Genomic DNA, 16780 nt, shown 5'->3' with positions numbered 1-16780 from the left:
CTGGCTCAGGGCGACCCTCACAGCGCCGCACTATGTACCGCTGAGCCTCCAGAGCGCAATTAATACTGCGCAGAGCGCAGTTAATACTGCGCTCCTACCCTGTTGCCGCCATCTTCACACCGGTTCCCTGCTTGCCACCGGAATCTTCTGGCTCTGTAAGGGGGTGGCGGCATGCTGCGGGAGTGAGCGGTCGCCTGGGGTGCCTAACGATCATCACCCTCAGGAGCTCAGTGTTCTGACAGCGGAGATAGTGGCTCAGACCCCTCAAGATCCGGACTCTGGTTTTTGGCGAGTATAATTTTTTTTGCAGGTACCCCGGATTCTTCACTGACGAGGGGGGCGTGGCCAGTGTCGGAGTGTCAACATAGGCAAGTATGTGTGTGTCGACAGGTGTGAAATAAAGTTTTACTCTCACGGTGTGCGTGTCCTGTTTTTATTTTGGTATTTTTTTTCCAGTAGAACTACAGGTACCAGCGGGCCCGTTTTTCTCCCGCATGCTGGTACTTGTGGTTCTCCAAGTACCAGCTTGCGGGGAGGCTTGCTGGGACTTGTAGTACTACTGGAAAAAACAATATTCTTTAATATTTCAAAAGGCTGTCAGCCCCCCATCCGCAGCCCTTGGATGGGGGGGGGGTGGGGGGAGACAGCCTCGGGCTTCACCCCCCCTGGCCCTTGGGTGGCTGGAGGGGGGGACCCCTTGATTGAAGGGGTCCCCACTCCTCCAGGGTACCCCGGCCAGGGGTGACTAGTTGCGTATTTAATGCCACGGCCGCAGGGACCAGTATAAAAGTGTCCCCCGGCTGTGGCATTATCTACCCAGCTAGTGGAGCCCGATGCTGGTGTAAAAAATACGGGGGACCCCTACGCTTTTTGTCCCCCGTATTTTTTGCACCAGCACCAGGCTCAGAGCCCGGTGCTGGTTTTAAAAATACGGGGGATCCCCTGTCAGTTTCCCCCCCGGATTTTTAGAACCAGGACCGGCTCGAAGAGCCCGAGGCTGGTTATGCTTTGGAGGGGGGACCCCACGCATTTTTTTTTTCTGATTTTTACCCCATTCCATTTAAAAAAAAATATATATATATTTTTAAAAATATATAAATAATACTTGTGCCTCCTAAATAGACAAACCATGTACCTAATCCCTTCTAATAAAAATAGATATGCTTTTACCAATAAAAAAAAACACAAAAAAAAAAACATGTTTTTAAATTTTTTTATTACATTCCGCCAGCAAAGTGTGGCGGATTGAAAATGACGAATTTACGGTCTAAAAGCACTGTTGTCGAATTTGCAATCTTCAATTGAATATACTTTTGTCGAATTGCCGCATTTGTACCATTGCAGAAATGTCGAATTTGACAAATGTCGAATTATTTTTTTGGGCGAAAATGTCCCGTTTTTCGACATTTTCGGGAATTCGACTGCAATTGCATATACCCCTATGTCTGAAAAGGATATGTGGGGGGTCCATTTTTGGGACAGTTATATTGCAACGTTCTTTTCCAATGTGCAAGGGGATTCATAACCGCTTGCATTTGACTACTTGGTATGGGTTCAAAATATTGTAAGGAGGTTACCCTATAACTTAAGGCCCACTAAAACCTTGGTATTTTGGAGAAGTATGTTTGAATTTGTGTAGTTGTCCAATGCATCACGGAGAATCGCCCTTTATTGTATTTGTTACAATGTTAAAATTCAACGATTGTACAACTTTTTATCTTATACACTGTATATTACGGTCATGCTTCAATAACCGATTAAGAAAAAATAAATAAAAAAATAAATAAAAAAAAATGGGTGCATTGTGTGTGGTATGGGCCCTCCGGGACTCAGGGGGCAGTGCGCACAGCACCTGTTTTAAATGTGTCAGTGGCCCAGGTGCATCGCAAAAACACAAAAGCAGCGTTTACATAGAAAAATATAAGAAGCAGACACTTTAATGGGGCTTGATAAAATAAAACATCTCTTGAATAAAGTGAAGGCTCAGCAGCAACATTTTCGGAGAATCCAATTTTTTTTTTTTTTTTTTTTTTAAATATACAGATTATAACCAAATCCCAATAACTCTCAAAACAAGTGCTACATGTTTAACACCACTACTGAGCAAATGTACATATATTTGGTGCATGCTAATTGGACTTTTTTATTATTATTGCCAATACCACAATACAGGAGTGGACATGATGATGTAAAATTCAGGAGTTCGTCACATTAATCTAGGAGCCAGAGAAAATGTAAAACCACCATTCTATTTTACCATGCCCTTCAACACTGAGCTCTTTAGCTTTTATCTGCAGCCAATAATGGATACTGCGTTGTATTGCATTATTTGTTTACTTCCCTTTTGGCATATATTTGACATACTGTAACTCAATGCCTAAAGAATTATTACCAATCCATATCCAAACATCTATTATAGGAAATAGACAACTTACCATTTCCGTCCTGTATCTCCTCATACACAGGGCACACAGCATAGAACATTAGGGGGTCATTAGACTGGGACTGGGTGAAGTATCGATCATCTACTGAACTCCCAGTGGCTGCAAAATCTCTCATGGACATGCTCTCTTCTATAGGAGGGTTTAGCCCAACACTATACCCAAAGTCCCGGTCTTCAGAACATTGGCCTGACTGATCACAGTGCACATTGTGTCTGTAGTCATCTGTATCTTTTCCATCAGTTGAGTTTAAGGTCTCCAAAGCAAACCCTTGCTGTTCCAGTAAAGTATGAGCAAGTTTCTTCTCAAACAGAAACCTAGTGGTTGAAGTGATAGGTCCACACGTTAAGCCTGCCTTCAATATCTCTTCCCGTAGCTCATCTGGGTGCAACAGCTTCAGTTTACTTAGAATCTTATCCATACTCTCTTCAGCTATGGGGAAAGTAAAGAAATTGATAGATTAGAATTAGTAGTAACAAGGTTATTCTACAACACCCACTGCAATACAAACTGGTAACCTTGTGCAAATGCATATACAGTGGGGCAAAAAAGTATTTGGAGAGCCGATTTTAAGTGGGTCAACTTGCACAAAGAGGAGATTTGTTATTTTTATCATAGACACACTTCAACTGTGAGAGACAAAATCTGACCCCCCCCCCCCAAAAAAAATAAAAAAATAAAAAATAAGTATATAAATATAGGAAATCACATTGTATGATTTTTAAACAATTTATTTGTATATTCTTGCGGAAAATAAATATTTGGACAATCAAAAAGTTTAACTCAATACTTTGTAATATAACCTCGGTTGGCAATTACAGAGGTTACACGTTTCCTGTAGTTCTTGACCAGGTTTGCACACACACTGTAGCAGGTATTTTGGCCCTCTCTTCCATGCAGATCTTCTCTAGATCTGTCATGTGTTGGGGCTGTCGCCGGGCAACATGGACTTTCAACTCCCTCCACAGATTTTCTATTGGGTTGAGGTCTGGAGACTGGCTAGGTAACTCTAGGACCTTGAAATGCCTCCTTAGTTGCCCGTGCGGTGTGTTTGGTGTCATTGTCATGCTAGAAGACCCAGCCACGTTCCATCTTCAAAGCTCTTACTGAGGGAAGGAGGTTTTTGCCCAAAATCTCATGATACATGGTCCCATTCATCCTCTCCTAAATACAGATCAGTCATACTGTCCCCTTTGCAGAAAAGCAGCCCCAAAGCATGATGTTTCCACCCCCATGCTTCACAGTGGGTATGGTGTTCTTGGGATACCATTCCTCATTCTTCTCCCTCCAAACACGGTGAGTGGAGTTTATACCATAAAGTTAAATTTTGCTCTCATCTGACCACATTACATTCTCCCAATCCTCCTCTAGATCATCCAGATGGTCACTGGCAAACTTTAGACGGGCCTGGACATGTACTGGCTTAAGCAGGGGGACCTTTTGGGCGCTGCAGGATTTCAATCCATGATGACGTAGTGTGTTACTAATGGTAACCTTTGTGACTGTGGTCCCAGCTCTCGAGGTCATTGACCAGGTCCCCCCGTGTAGTTCTGGGCTGATTCCTCACCGTTCTCAAGATCATTGATACCCCATGAGGTGAGATCTTGAATGGAGCCCCAGGTCGAGGGAGATTATCCGTAATCTTGTATTTCTTCCATTTTTTAATAATTGCACCACAAGTTGATCTCTTCTAACCAAGCTGCTTGCCTATTCTCAAGTAGCTCATCCCAGCCTTGTGCAGCTCTACAATTTTGTCACTGGTGACAGCTCTCTCGTCTTGGCCATGGAGGAGAGGTAGCAATCTGACTTTTTGAAGATGTGGACAGGTGTCTTTTATACAGATAACCAGTTCACACAGGTGCCATTAATACAGGTAACGAGTGGAGGATAGAAGAGCTTCTTAAAGAAGTAGTAACAGGTATGTGAGAGCCAGAAATCTTGCTGCGTGGTAGGTGTCCTTTATTTTCCACAAAAATATACAAATACATTGTTTAAAAATCATACAATATGATTTCCTATTTTTCCCCCCCAGATTCGGTCTCTCACAGTTGAAGTGTACCTATGATGGAAATTGCAGACCTCTCATCTTTTTAAGTGGGTCAACTTGCACAATCGGTGGCTGTCCAAATACTTTTTTGCCACACTGTAAATACAAACTTTAAACTAAATTTACTAACCTTCAACACTTTTTCTCTCCTTACGTAAAGTAAATACGGCAGGTCAACATTATACAGGCTACAAAAAATAAGAATTTACTCACCGGTAATTCTATTTCTCGTAGTCCGTAGTGGATGCTGGGAACTCCGTAAGGACCATGGGGAATAGACGGGCTCCGCAGGAGACTGGGCACTCTAAAAGAAAGATTAGGTACTATCTGGTGTGCACTGGCTCCTCCCTCTATGCCCCTCCTCCAGACCTCAGTTAGGGAAACTGTGCCCGGAAGAGCTGACACAACAAGGAAAGGATTTGGAATCCAGGGTAAGACTCATACCAGCCACACCAATCACACTGTACAACTTGTGATAACCATACCCAGTTAACAGTATGAACAACAGCAGCCTCATTTAACGGATGGCTCATAACAATAACCCTTTAGTTAAGCAATAACTATATACATGTATTGCAGAGAGTCCGCACTTGGGACGGGCGCCCAGCATCCACTACGGACTACGAGAAATAGAATTACCGGTGAGTAAATTCTTATTTTCTCTGACGTCCTAGTGGATGCTGGGAACTCTGTAAGGACCATGGGGATTATACCAAAGCTCCCAAACGGGCGGGAGATTGCGGATGACTCTGCAGCACCCCATGAGCAAACTCAAGGTTCTCCTCAGCCAGGGTACCAAACTTGTAGAACTTAGCAAACTTGTTTGACTCCGACCAAGCAGCAGCTCGGCAAAGCTGTAAAGCAGAGACCCCTCGGGCAGCCGCCCAAGAAGAGCCCACCTTCCTTGTGGAATGGGCTTTCACCGATTTTGGATGCGGCAATCCAGCCGCAGAGTGAACCCGCTGAATCGTGCTACAGATCCAGCGAGCAATAGTCTGCTTCGAAGCAGGAGCGCCAACCTTGTTGGCTGCATACAGAATAAACAGCGAGTCAGACTTTGACTCCCGCCGTTCTGGAAACATAAATTTTCAAAGCCCGGACTACGTCCAGCAACTTGGAATCCTCCAAGTCCCTAGTAGCCGCAGGCACCACAATAGGCTGGTTCAAATGAAACGATGATACCACCCTAGGGAGAAATTGGGACGAGTCCTCAATTCTGCCCTGTCCATATGGAAGATCAGATAAGGGCTTTTACATGACAAAACCGCCAATTCTGACACACGCCTAGCCGAAGCTAAGGCCAATAGCATGACCACTTTCCACGTGAGATATTTTAGCTCCACGGTCTTAAGTGGCTCAAACCAGTGGGATTTCAGGAAATCCAACACAACGTTAAGATCCCAAGGTGCCACCGGTGGCACAAAAGGAGGCTGAATATGCAGCACCCCCGGAACGTCGTCTGAACTTCAGGCAGTGAAGCCAGTTCTTTTTGAGAGAAAACGGGTAGGGCCGAAATCTTGACCTTTATGGATCCTAATTTTAGGCCCATAGTCACTCCTGACTGTAGGAAGTGCAGGAATCGACCCCGCTGGAATTCCTCTGTAGGGCCTTCCCGGCCTCACACCAAGCAACCTATTTTCGCTATATACAGTGAAAAGGTCTTGCTGTCACGTCTTTCCTAGCCTTTATCAGCGTAGGAATAACTGCATCCGGAATGCCCTTTTCCGCTATGATCCGGCGTTCAACCGCCATGCCGTCAAATGCAGCTGCGGTAAGTCTTGGGACAGACAGGGCCCCTGTTGCAACATGTCCTGTCTGAGAGGCAGAAGCCCTGAGTCCTCTGAAAGCATTTCTTGCAGCTCCGGGTACAGAGTCCTTCTTGGCCCATTCGGAGCAAAGAATATTGTTCTCACTCCTCCTTTTATTACAATTCGCAGCCCTTGGGTATGAGAGGAAGAGGAGGGAATACATAGACCGACTGGAACACCCACGGTGTTACTAGTGCGACCACAGCTATCACCTGAGGGTCCCTTGACCCGGCTTAAAACCTTTTTTAGCTTTTTATTGAGGTGGGACGCCATCTAGTCCACCTGAAGCAGTTCCCATCAATTTGCAAACTGCGTGAAGACTTCCTGATGAAGTCCCCACTTTCCCGGGTGGAGGTCGTGCCTGCTGAGGAAGTCTGCTTCCCAGTTGTCCACTCCCGGAATGAACACTGCTGACAATGCGCTTACTTGATTCTCCACCCCGCGAAGAATTCTGGTGGCTTCTACCCTCGCCACCCTGCTCCTTGTGCCGCCTTGGCGGTTTACATGAACCCCTGCGGTCTGACTGGATCAGAACCGGTTGGTCTCGAAGCAGGATCTCCGCTTGACTTAGGGCGTTGTATATGGCCCTTAGGTCCAGGATATTGATGTGAAGGCAAGTCTGTTAACTTAACCACAGACCTTGGGAATTTCTTCCCTGTGTAACTGCCCCCCACCCTCGGAGGCTTGCATCCGTGGTCACCAGGATCCAGTCCTGAATGCCGAATCTGTGGCCCTCGAGAAGGTGAGCACTCTGCAGCCACCACAGGAGAGACACCCTGGCCCTGGGGGATAGGGTGATTAACCGATGCATCTGAAGAGGTGATCCGGACCACTTGTCCAGTAAGTCCCATTGGAAGGTCCTCGCATGGAACCTGCCTAAGGGGATGGCCTCGTATGATGCCACCATCCTTCCCAGGACTCGAGTGCAGTGATGCACCGACACCTGTTTTGGTTTTAATAGATTCCTGACCAGTGTCATGAGCTCCTGAGCTCTCTCTATCGGGAGATAAACCCTTTTCTGGTCTGTGTCTAGGATCGTGCCTAGGAGAGGCAGATGAGCTGTAGGAACCAACTGCGACTTTGGAATATATAGAATCCAGCCGTGTTGCCGTTACACTTCCAGAGAAAGTAATACGCTGTTCAGCAACTGCTCTCTTAATCTCGCTTGTATGAGGAGATCGTCCAAGTACGTGATAATAGTGACACCTTGCTTCCGCAGGAGCACAATCATATCCGCCATTACCTTGGTTATGACAATCCCGTACCGCAATTCTGAGGTACGCCTAATGAGGTGGATAAATGGGGACATGAAGGTATGCATCCCTTATGACCCGATTCACGATAAAGTCTCCCTCTTTTTAGGCTTGCCCTGACCACTCTTCGCGATTCCATCTTGAACCTTCTCATGTATATGTTCAGGGATTTTTAATTCAATATGGGTCTGACCGAACCGTCTGGTTTCGGGATTGCAACATGGTCGAATAATAACACCCTTTTGTTGAAGGAGGGGACCCTTGACCACCACCTGTTAAAGATACAATTTGTGAATTGCAGTTAACACTGGCTCCCCTCTCTTGGGGTGAAGCCCGCAGGGCCGGCGGTGAGGGGGCATCTTTCTCACAGTCCAGCTTGTATCCCTGAGACACAATATCTATTGCCCAGGGACCTAACAGGGAGTGAACCCACTTGTGGCTGAACTTACGAAGGCGTGTCCCCACCGGGCCTAGCTCCGCCTGTGGAGCCCCAGCGGCATAGGTGGATTTTTGTAGGGACCGGGGAGGACTTCTGTTCCTGGGAACTAGCTGTGTTGATCCCGGCTCTGACAAGAAAGGACGCACCTCAGACTTTCTTGTTTCTTTATTCGAAAGGCTGTATTTAATAATGTCGTGCTTTCTTAGGCTGTGCAGGAATATAAGGCAAACTAGCAGAATTACCAGCTATAGCTGTGGAGACCAGGCCCGAGAACCCTTCTCCACACAATCCTCAGCCTTCCATATGCCTCTTAAGTCGGCATCATCTGTCCAATGCATATTCTACAGGACACGTCAAGCAGAGATCGACATAGCTTTGACTCTAGGACCCAGTATACTCATGTCTCTTTGGGCATGCTTTATAACTATATATCTATCACTTAAGACAGCATCTTTAATATATTTACTAGGGTCTCAATCTCTGCTGATAAGGTACCCGTCCACGCTGCCACAGCGCTATAAACCCATGCCGACACAATCGCCGGTCTGGGTAGTATACTAGAATGTGCACGCTATCTGCAGGATCCCTGAGAATAGAAAGTGCTACCGTCTGTGCAAACAGGACACCCTAGGGGAAGATTCTCAACACATCCTGGCCCTAGTGGGGAAAGGATACAGCCTGAGAATTCTCTTGTGGGAAGCTGCCGTCTCTTGTCTGGAGATTCCCGCTCTTTTTCCTCATGAGAGGAGGGAAATTTACCTCAGCATTCTTCCCCTTAAACATGTGTACTCTCGTGTCAGGGACAGATGAGTCATCAGTGATATGCAAATCATCTTTTATTTCAATATCATATATTGAATACCTTCTAGCCATCTTGGCTGTAACTTTGCATTATCGTAGTCGACAGTGGAGTTAAACTCTGTGTCGATACCAGTGTTTGTTATTTTGGATAGTGAGCATTGTCAGACTCTGAAGGTCTCTGTGACATAGGGACAGACATGGGTAGATTTCCTGTCTGTTCCCTAACCATTTGTGCAATAAATTCACCTTAGCACTTACACATATCCAAACAGGTGTCGGCGTTGTCGACGGAGACACCCTCTCACATACATATCCACTCTATCACCTCCTTAGAGGAGCCTTTTACCTCAGACATGTCGACACACGCGTACCGACACACCACACACACACAGGGGATGCTCTATTTGAAGACAGTTCCCCCACAAGGCCCTTTGGAGAGACAGAGAGAGAGTATGCCAGCACACACCCCAGCGCTATATAACCCAGGGATTACACTACAACTCAGTGTTTACCCAGTAGCTGCTGTATATACAATTTTTGCGCCTAAATTTATGTGCCCCCACCTCTCTTTTCACCCTTTGTGTACCAGGATACTGCAGGGGAGAGTCTGGGGAGCTTCCTTCCAGCGGAGCTGTGAAGAGAAAATGGCGCTGGTGTGCTGAGGAAAAAGGCCCCGCCCCCTCAGCGGCGGGCTTCTGTCCTGTTTCTGACTAAAAATGGCAGGGGTTTTACACATATACAGTCACAGACTGTATTATGTGTATTTTTATGCCAAAGGTATTTTTATTGCTGCCCAGGGCGCCCCCCCCAGCGCCCTGCACCCTACAGTGACCGGAGTGTGTGGTGTGCTGTGGGAGCAATGGCGCACAGCTGCGGTGCTGTGCGCTACCTTAATGAAGACAGGAGTCTTCTGCCGCCGATTTCATCACTTCTCTTCTGTCTTCTGGCTCTGCAAGGGGGACGGTGGCGCGGCTCCGGGAACAGACGATCGAGGTCAGGCCCTGTGTTCGAACCCTCTGGAGCTAATGGTGTCCAGTAGCCTAAGAAGCACAAGCTAGCTGCAAGCAGGTAGGTTTGCTTCTCTCCCCTCAGTCCCACGTAGCAGTGAGTCTGTTGCCAGCAGATCTCACTGAAAATAAAAAACCTAACAAATACTTTCTTTCTAGCAAGCTCAGGAGAGCCCACTAGGAGCACCCAGCTCTGGCCGGGCACAGATTCTAACTGAGGTCTGGAGGAGGGGCATAGAGGGAGGAGCCAGTGCACACCAGATAGTACCTAATCTTTCTTTTAGAGTGCCCAGTCTCCTGCGGAGCCCGTCTATGCCCCATGGTCCTTGCGGAGTTCCCAGCATCCACTAGGACGTCAGAGAAACACTAGATTTTTCACCTACTTGGTCAGAGTAATTCCATGAAAAAATATGGGATTAGCTGCGTTTAGCTGCTAAACCAGTCTAAAGTCTTGGTTAGGGCGCACAAACCACAGCATTTTCCCACATTTCTGATTTGTCAAGGATAATTTACACAAGATAGCACTTAAGCTATTTTGATAGTATTTTATGTGGAGTTTAATGTGGGCTGTTGGGTTATGATTTGTTCACGTTATTGGTGGTATTTGCATAATGAATAAAAACATTTTTTTATTGGAAAAAGGCAAGTCCATTACTGGTGGATTTGCACCATCCCAATAAAATGGAATAAATCATCCATGTCTCACAGATATATCAAAATAACATTTCCTAAAACACCAATTGACTACACCATAAATGAGAACTACATATGCAAGAAAACCAACAACTGGGGTAAATTCAATTCTGCTCGGATTGAATAGCGCCAGGAATTAGCTGCCGGTGCTATTCAATTCAGAGCAATGTGACGCCTGATGAGGATTTCTTCTCACACCCCTCCAGGGATGCGAGCAGAAATCCTACAAAAGTGCTGTTGCGATGCTGTTTTCTGGCCTTAGCGCACCAAAAACAGCATTGTGCCTGGCCCTTAAATTGGAGAATTACATTCTCGCGACACTGCCGTTTAATCCACAAGAACAAGCCTTCGACATAAAAGCATGATGAAGTGAACAGCACCAGTAGCTTATTCCTGGCGCTATTCAATCCACACTTAATTGAATTGACCCCATTGTAAGGTAACAAATGATTTGAACATTGATTAGTGCTACTGAGGGAGGGACGACGATACTCCTATTATTTTGTAATAACAGATGTGACAGGAATCTCATTAAAATTAGTAATTATCTATTGCGGTCACTGAATTAGGGGTATATGCAATTGCGGTCGAATTCCCGAAATTGTCGAAAAACTGGACTTTTTCGCAAAAAAAAAATAAAAAAAAAAAATCGACAATGCAATTCAGTACTTTCCGTCAAAAAAAAACGGACTTTCAAAATTCGACTTTTTGAAATTCGACATTTGTCAAATTCGACATTTCTGCAATGATACAAATGCAGCAATTCGCCAAAAGTATATTCAATTGAAGTTTGGAAATTCGACAACAGTGCTTTTAGACCGTAAATTCGTCATTTTCAATCCGCCACACTTTGGTGGGGGAATCTAAAAAAATTTTTAAAACATGTTTTTTTTGTTTTTTTTTTAATTGGTAATAGCATATCTATTTATATTAGAAGGGATTAGGTACTTGGTTTGTCTATTTTGGAGGCACAAGTATTATTTATATATTTTTAAAAATATTTTTTTTAATTTTTTTTAAATGGAATGGTAAAATCCCGAAAAAAAAATGGCGTGGGGTCCCCCCTCCAAAGCATAACCAGCCTCGGGCTCTTCGAGCCGGTCCTGGTTCTAAAAATCCAGGGGGAAAAATGACAGGGGATCCCCCGTATTTTTAAAACCAGCACCGGGCTCTGCGCCTGGTGCTGGTGCAAAAAATACGGGGGACAAAAAGAGTAGGGGTCCCCCGTATTTTTTACACCAGCATCGGGCTCCACTAGCTGGACAGATGCCACAGCAGACGCGCATACAGCCAATCAGGTGAGTGCCACGAAGTAGCGCTACCTGATTGGCTGAAGGGACCTTCTGTGACAGCAGTTATGTGGGGTCCCGGCATTCGTGGAAAGGGGTCCCATGTGTGAACATGGGACCCCTTTCAGTCCGTTTGGTCCGGGTGTTCGTTTTTTTTTTTTGCCAAGTACGTGGATTATAACCTGGACACTGGATTGAGGTGAGTATAATTTTTTTCACAGGTACCCCGGATTCTACTTGGACAAGTGGACCGAACATAGGTAAGTATGTGTGTGTCGGCAGGTGTGAAATAATAAGAATTTACTTACCGATAATTCTATTTCTCATAGTCCGTAGTGGATGCTGGGACTCCGTCAGGACCATGGGGAATAGCGGGCTCCGCAGGAGACAGGGCACATCTAAAAAAGCTTTTAGGTCACATGGTGCGTACTGGCTCCTCCCCCTATGACCCTCCTCCAAGCCTCAGTTAGGTACTGTGCCCGGACGAGCGTACACAATAAGGAAGGATCTTGAATCCCGGGTAAGACTCATACCAGCCACACCAATCACACCGTACAACTTGTGATCTGAACCCAGTTAACAGTATGATAACACAAACGAAGTAGCCTCTGAACAGATGGCTCACAACAACAGTAATAACCCGATTTTTGTAACAATAACTATGTACAAGCATTGCAGACAATCCGCACTTGGGATGGGCGCCCAGCATCCACTACGGACTATGAGAAATAGAATTATCGGTAAGTAAATTCTTATTTTCTCTAACGTCCTAGTGGATGCTGGGACTCCGTCAGGACCATGGGGATTATACCAAAGCTCCCAAACGGGCGGGAGAGTGCGGATGACTCTGCAGCACCGAATGAGAGAACTCCAGGTCCTCTTTAGCCAGAGTATCAAATTTGTAAAATTTTACAAACGTGTTCTCCCCTGACCACGTAGCTGCTCGGCAAAGTTGTAATGCCGAGACTCCTCGGGCAGCCGCCCAGGATGAGCCCACTTTCCTTGTGGAATGGGCCTTTACAGATTTAGGCTGTGGCAGGCCTGCCACAGAATGTGCAAGTTGGATTGTACTACATATCCAACGTGCAATCGTCTGTTTAGACGCAGGAGCACCCAACTTGTTGGGTGCATACAATGTAAACAACGAGTCAGATTTTCTGACTCCAGCTGTCCTTGAAATATATATTTTTAATGCTCTGACAACGTCCAGTAACTTGGAGTCCTCCAAGTCGCTAGTAGCCGCAGGCACCACAATAGGCTGGTTCAAGTGAAATGCCGAAACCACCTTAGGGAGAAATTGAGGACGTGTCCTCAATTCTGCCCTGTCCGAATGGAATATCAGATATGGGCTTTTGTATGACAAAGCTGCCAACTCCGAAACTCTCCTGGCTGAAGCCAGGGCCAACAGCATGGTTACCTTCCATGTAAGGTATTTTAAATCTACCGATTTTAAAGGCTCAAACCAATGAGATTTGAGAAAATTTAGAACCACGTTCAAATCCCACGGTGCCACTGGAGGCACTATTGGGGGTTGTATATGTAGTACACCTTTGACAAAAGTTTGTACTTCAGGCACTGACGCCAATTCCTTCTGGAAGAAAATTGATAAGGCCGAAATTTGAACTTTAATGGACCCCAATTTGAGGCCCATAGACAATCCTGCTTGCAGGAAATGTAAGAATCGACCCAATTGAAATTCTTCCGTTGGAGCCTTCTTGGCCTCACACCACGCAACATATTTTCTCCAAATGCGGTGATAATGTTGTGCGGTCACTTCTTTCCTGGCTTTAATTAAAGTAGGAATAACTTCCTCAGGAATGCCCTTCTCTTTTAGAATCCGGCGTTCAACCGCCATGCCGTCAAACGCAGCCGCGGTAAGTCTTGGAACATACAAGGTCCCTGCTGAAGCAGATCCCTTCTTAGAGGTAGAGGCCACGGATCCTCCGTGAGCATCTCTTGAAGTTCCGGATACCAAGTTCTTCTTGGCCAGTCCGGAGCTACCAGTATTGTTCTTACTCCTCTTTTCCGTATAATTCTCAGTACCTTTGGTATGAGAGGCAGAGGAGGGAACACATACACTGACTGGTACACCCACGGTGTTACCAGAGCGTCCACAGCTATTGCCTGAGGGTCTCTTGACCTGGCGCAATACCTGTCCAATTTTTTGTTGAGGCGAGACGCCATCATGTCCACCTTTGGTTTTTCCCAACGGTTCACAATCATGTGGAAAACTTCTGGATGAAGTCCCCACTCTCCCGGGTGAAGGTCGTGTCTGCTGAGGAAATCTGCTTCCCAGTTGTCCACTCCCGGGATGAACACTGCTGACAGTGCTACGACATGATTCTCCGCCCAGCGCAGAATCCTTGCAGCTTCTGCCATTGCACTCCTGCTTCTCGTGCCGCCTTGTCGGTTTACGTGGGCGACTGCCGTGATGTTGTCGGACTGGATCAACACCGGCTGACCCTGAAGCAGCGATTTTGCCAGGCTTAGAGCATTGTAGATCGCTCTTAGCTCCAGTATATTTATGTGAAGAGACGTCTCCAGGTTTGACCACACGCCCTGGAAGTTTCTTCCCTTTGTGACTGCTCCCCAACCTCGTAGGCTGGCATCCGTAGTCACCAGGACCCAGTCCTGTATGCCGAATCTGCGGCCCACTAACAGATGGGCAGTCTGCAACCACCACAGGAGAGACAACCTTGTTCTCGGTGACAGTGTTATCCGCTGATGCATGTGCAGATGCGATCCGGACCATTTGTCCAGCAGATCCCACTGAAATGTTCGTGCATGGAATCTGCCGAATGGAATCGCTTCGTACGAAGCCACCATCTTTCCCAGGACTCTTGTGCATTGATGTACTGACACAGTTCCTGGTTTTAGGAGGTTCTTGACAAGTTCGGATAACTCCCTTGCTTTCTCTTCCGGGAGAAATACCTTTTTCTGAACCGTGTCCAGAATCATGCCCAGGAACAGCAGATGTGTTGTCGGGGTCAATTGAGATTTTGGAAGATTTAGAATCCACCCGTGTTGCTGAAGCACTACTTGTGTTAGCGCTACACCGACTTCCAGCTGTTCTCTGGACTTTGCCCTTATCAGGAGATCGTCCAAGTAAGGGATAATTAATACGCCTTTTCTTCGTAGAAGAACCATCATTTCGGTCATTACCTTGGTAAAGACCCGAGGGGCCGTGGACAACCCAAACGGCAGCGTTTGAAACTGATAATGACAGTCTTGTATCACGAACCTGAGATACCCTTGGTGTGAGGGGTAAATCGGGACATGTAGATAAGCATCTTTTATGTCCAAGGACACTATGAAGTCTCCTTCTTCCAGATTCGCTATCACTGCTCTGAGTGACTCCATCTTGAACTTGAATTTCTTTATGTACAGGTTCAAGGATTTCAGATTTAGAATAGGCCTTACCGAACCGTCCGGTTTCGGTACCACAATTAGTGTGGAATAATACCCCTTTCCCTGTTGTAGGAGGGGTACCTTGACTATCACCTGCTGAGAATACAGCTTGTGAATGGCTTCCAAAACCGACGTCCTTTCTGAGGGAGACGTTGGTAAAGCAGACTTTAGGAACCGGCGAGGGGGAGACCTTTCGAACTCCAGCATGTAACCCTGAGATACTATCTGCAGGACCCACGGGTCCACTTGTGAGTGAACCCATTGATTGCTGAAAATCTTGAGTCGACCCCCCACCGTTCCTGAGTCCGCTTGTAAAGCCCCAGCGTCATGCTGATGGCTTTGTAGAAGCCGGGGCGGGCTTCTGTTCCTGGGCAGGGGCTGCTTGCTGCCCTTTCTTACCCTTTCCTCTGCCTCGCGGCAGATAAGACTGTCCTTTTGGTCGCTTTTTATAGGAGCGAAAGGACTGCGGCTGAAAAGACGGTGTCTTTTTCTGTTGGGAGGGGGTCTGAGGTAAAAAAGTGGATTTGCCGGCAGTTGCCGTGGCCACCAGGTCCGAAAGACCGACCCCAAACAATTCCTCTCCTTTATATGGCAATACTTCCATATGCCTCTTGGAATCCGCATCACCTGACCACTGTCGCGTCCATAAACTTCTTCTGGCAGATATGGACATCGCGCTTACTCTTGATGCTAGAGTACAAACATCCCTCTGAGCATCTCGCATATAAAGGAAAGCATCCTTTAATTGCTCTAGAGTCAATAAAATACTGTCCCTATCCAGGGTATCAATATTTTCAGTCAGAGAATCCAACCACACTACCCCAGCACTGCACATCCAGGCTGAGGCTATTGCCGGTCGCAGTATAACACCAGTATGTGTGTATATACTCTTCAGTGTAGTTTCCAGCCTCCTATCTGCTGGATCCTTGAGGGCGGCCGTATCAGGAGACGGCAACGCCACTTGCTTTGATAAACGTGTGAGCGCCTTATCCACCCTAGGGGGTGTTTCCCAGCGCGCCCTAACCTCTGGTGGGAAAGGGTATAATGCCAATAACTTCTTGGAAATTAGCAGTTTTCTATCGGGGTTAACCCACGCTTCATCACACACGTCATTCAATTCCTCTGATTCTGGAAAAAATACAGGTAGTTTTTTCACCCCCCACATAATACCCCTTTTTGAGGTACCAGCAGTATCAGAGATCTGCAAAGCCTCCTTCATTGCCGTGATCATATAACGTGTGGCCCTATTGGAAAATACGTTTGTTTCTTCACCGTCGACACTAGATTCATCTGTGTCGGTACCCGTGTCGACTGACTGAGGTAAAGGACGTTTTACAGCCCCTGACGGTGTCTGAGACGCCTGAACCGGTACTAACTGGTTTGCCGGGCGTCTTATTTCGTCAACTGACTTTTGTAATGTGCTGACATTATCACGTAATTCCATAACTAAAGCCATCCATTCCGGTGTCGACTCCCTAGGGGGTGACATTACCATCATCGGCAATTGCTCTGCCTCCACACCAACATCGTCCTCATACATGTCGACACACACGTACCGACACAGCAGCCACACAGGGAATGCTCTAATCGAAGA

At 46.5% G+C, this 16780-nt stretch overlaps 1 protein-coding gene across 2 annotated transcripts in view; it reads right to left on the bottom strand.

The window, feature by feature from the left end:
• Positions 1-16780, bottom strand: part of ANKLE2 (ankyrin repeat and LEM domain containing 2) — a 258310-nt gene that overhangs the window by 202549 nt on the left and 38981 nt on the right. For both annotated transcript variants that reach the window (XM_063964705.1, XM_063964704.1), the window contains exon 2: positions 2436-2873. In XM_063964705.1, the coding sequence (XP_063820775.1) occupies positions 2436-2862 (427 nt within the window). In that variant the 5' untranslated portion in view covers positions 2863-2873. The remainder of the gene's footprint in view (positions 1-2435; positions 2874-16780) is intronic.

The sequence above is a fragment of the Pseudophryne corroboree genome, chromosome 1, assembly GCF_028390025.1.
Source record: "Pseudophryne corroboree isolate aPseCor3 chromosome 1, aPseCor3.hap2, whole genome shotgun sequence".
Classification (NCBI taxonomy): domain Eukaryota; kingdom Metazoa; phylum Chordata; class Amphibia; order Anura; family Myobatrachidae; genus Pseudophryne; species Pseudophryne corroboree.
The sequence above is the reverse complement of the archived record's forward strand: the minus strand, read 5'-3'. Positions and strand labels throughout refer to the sequence as shown.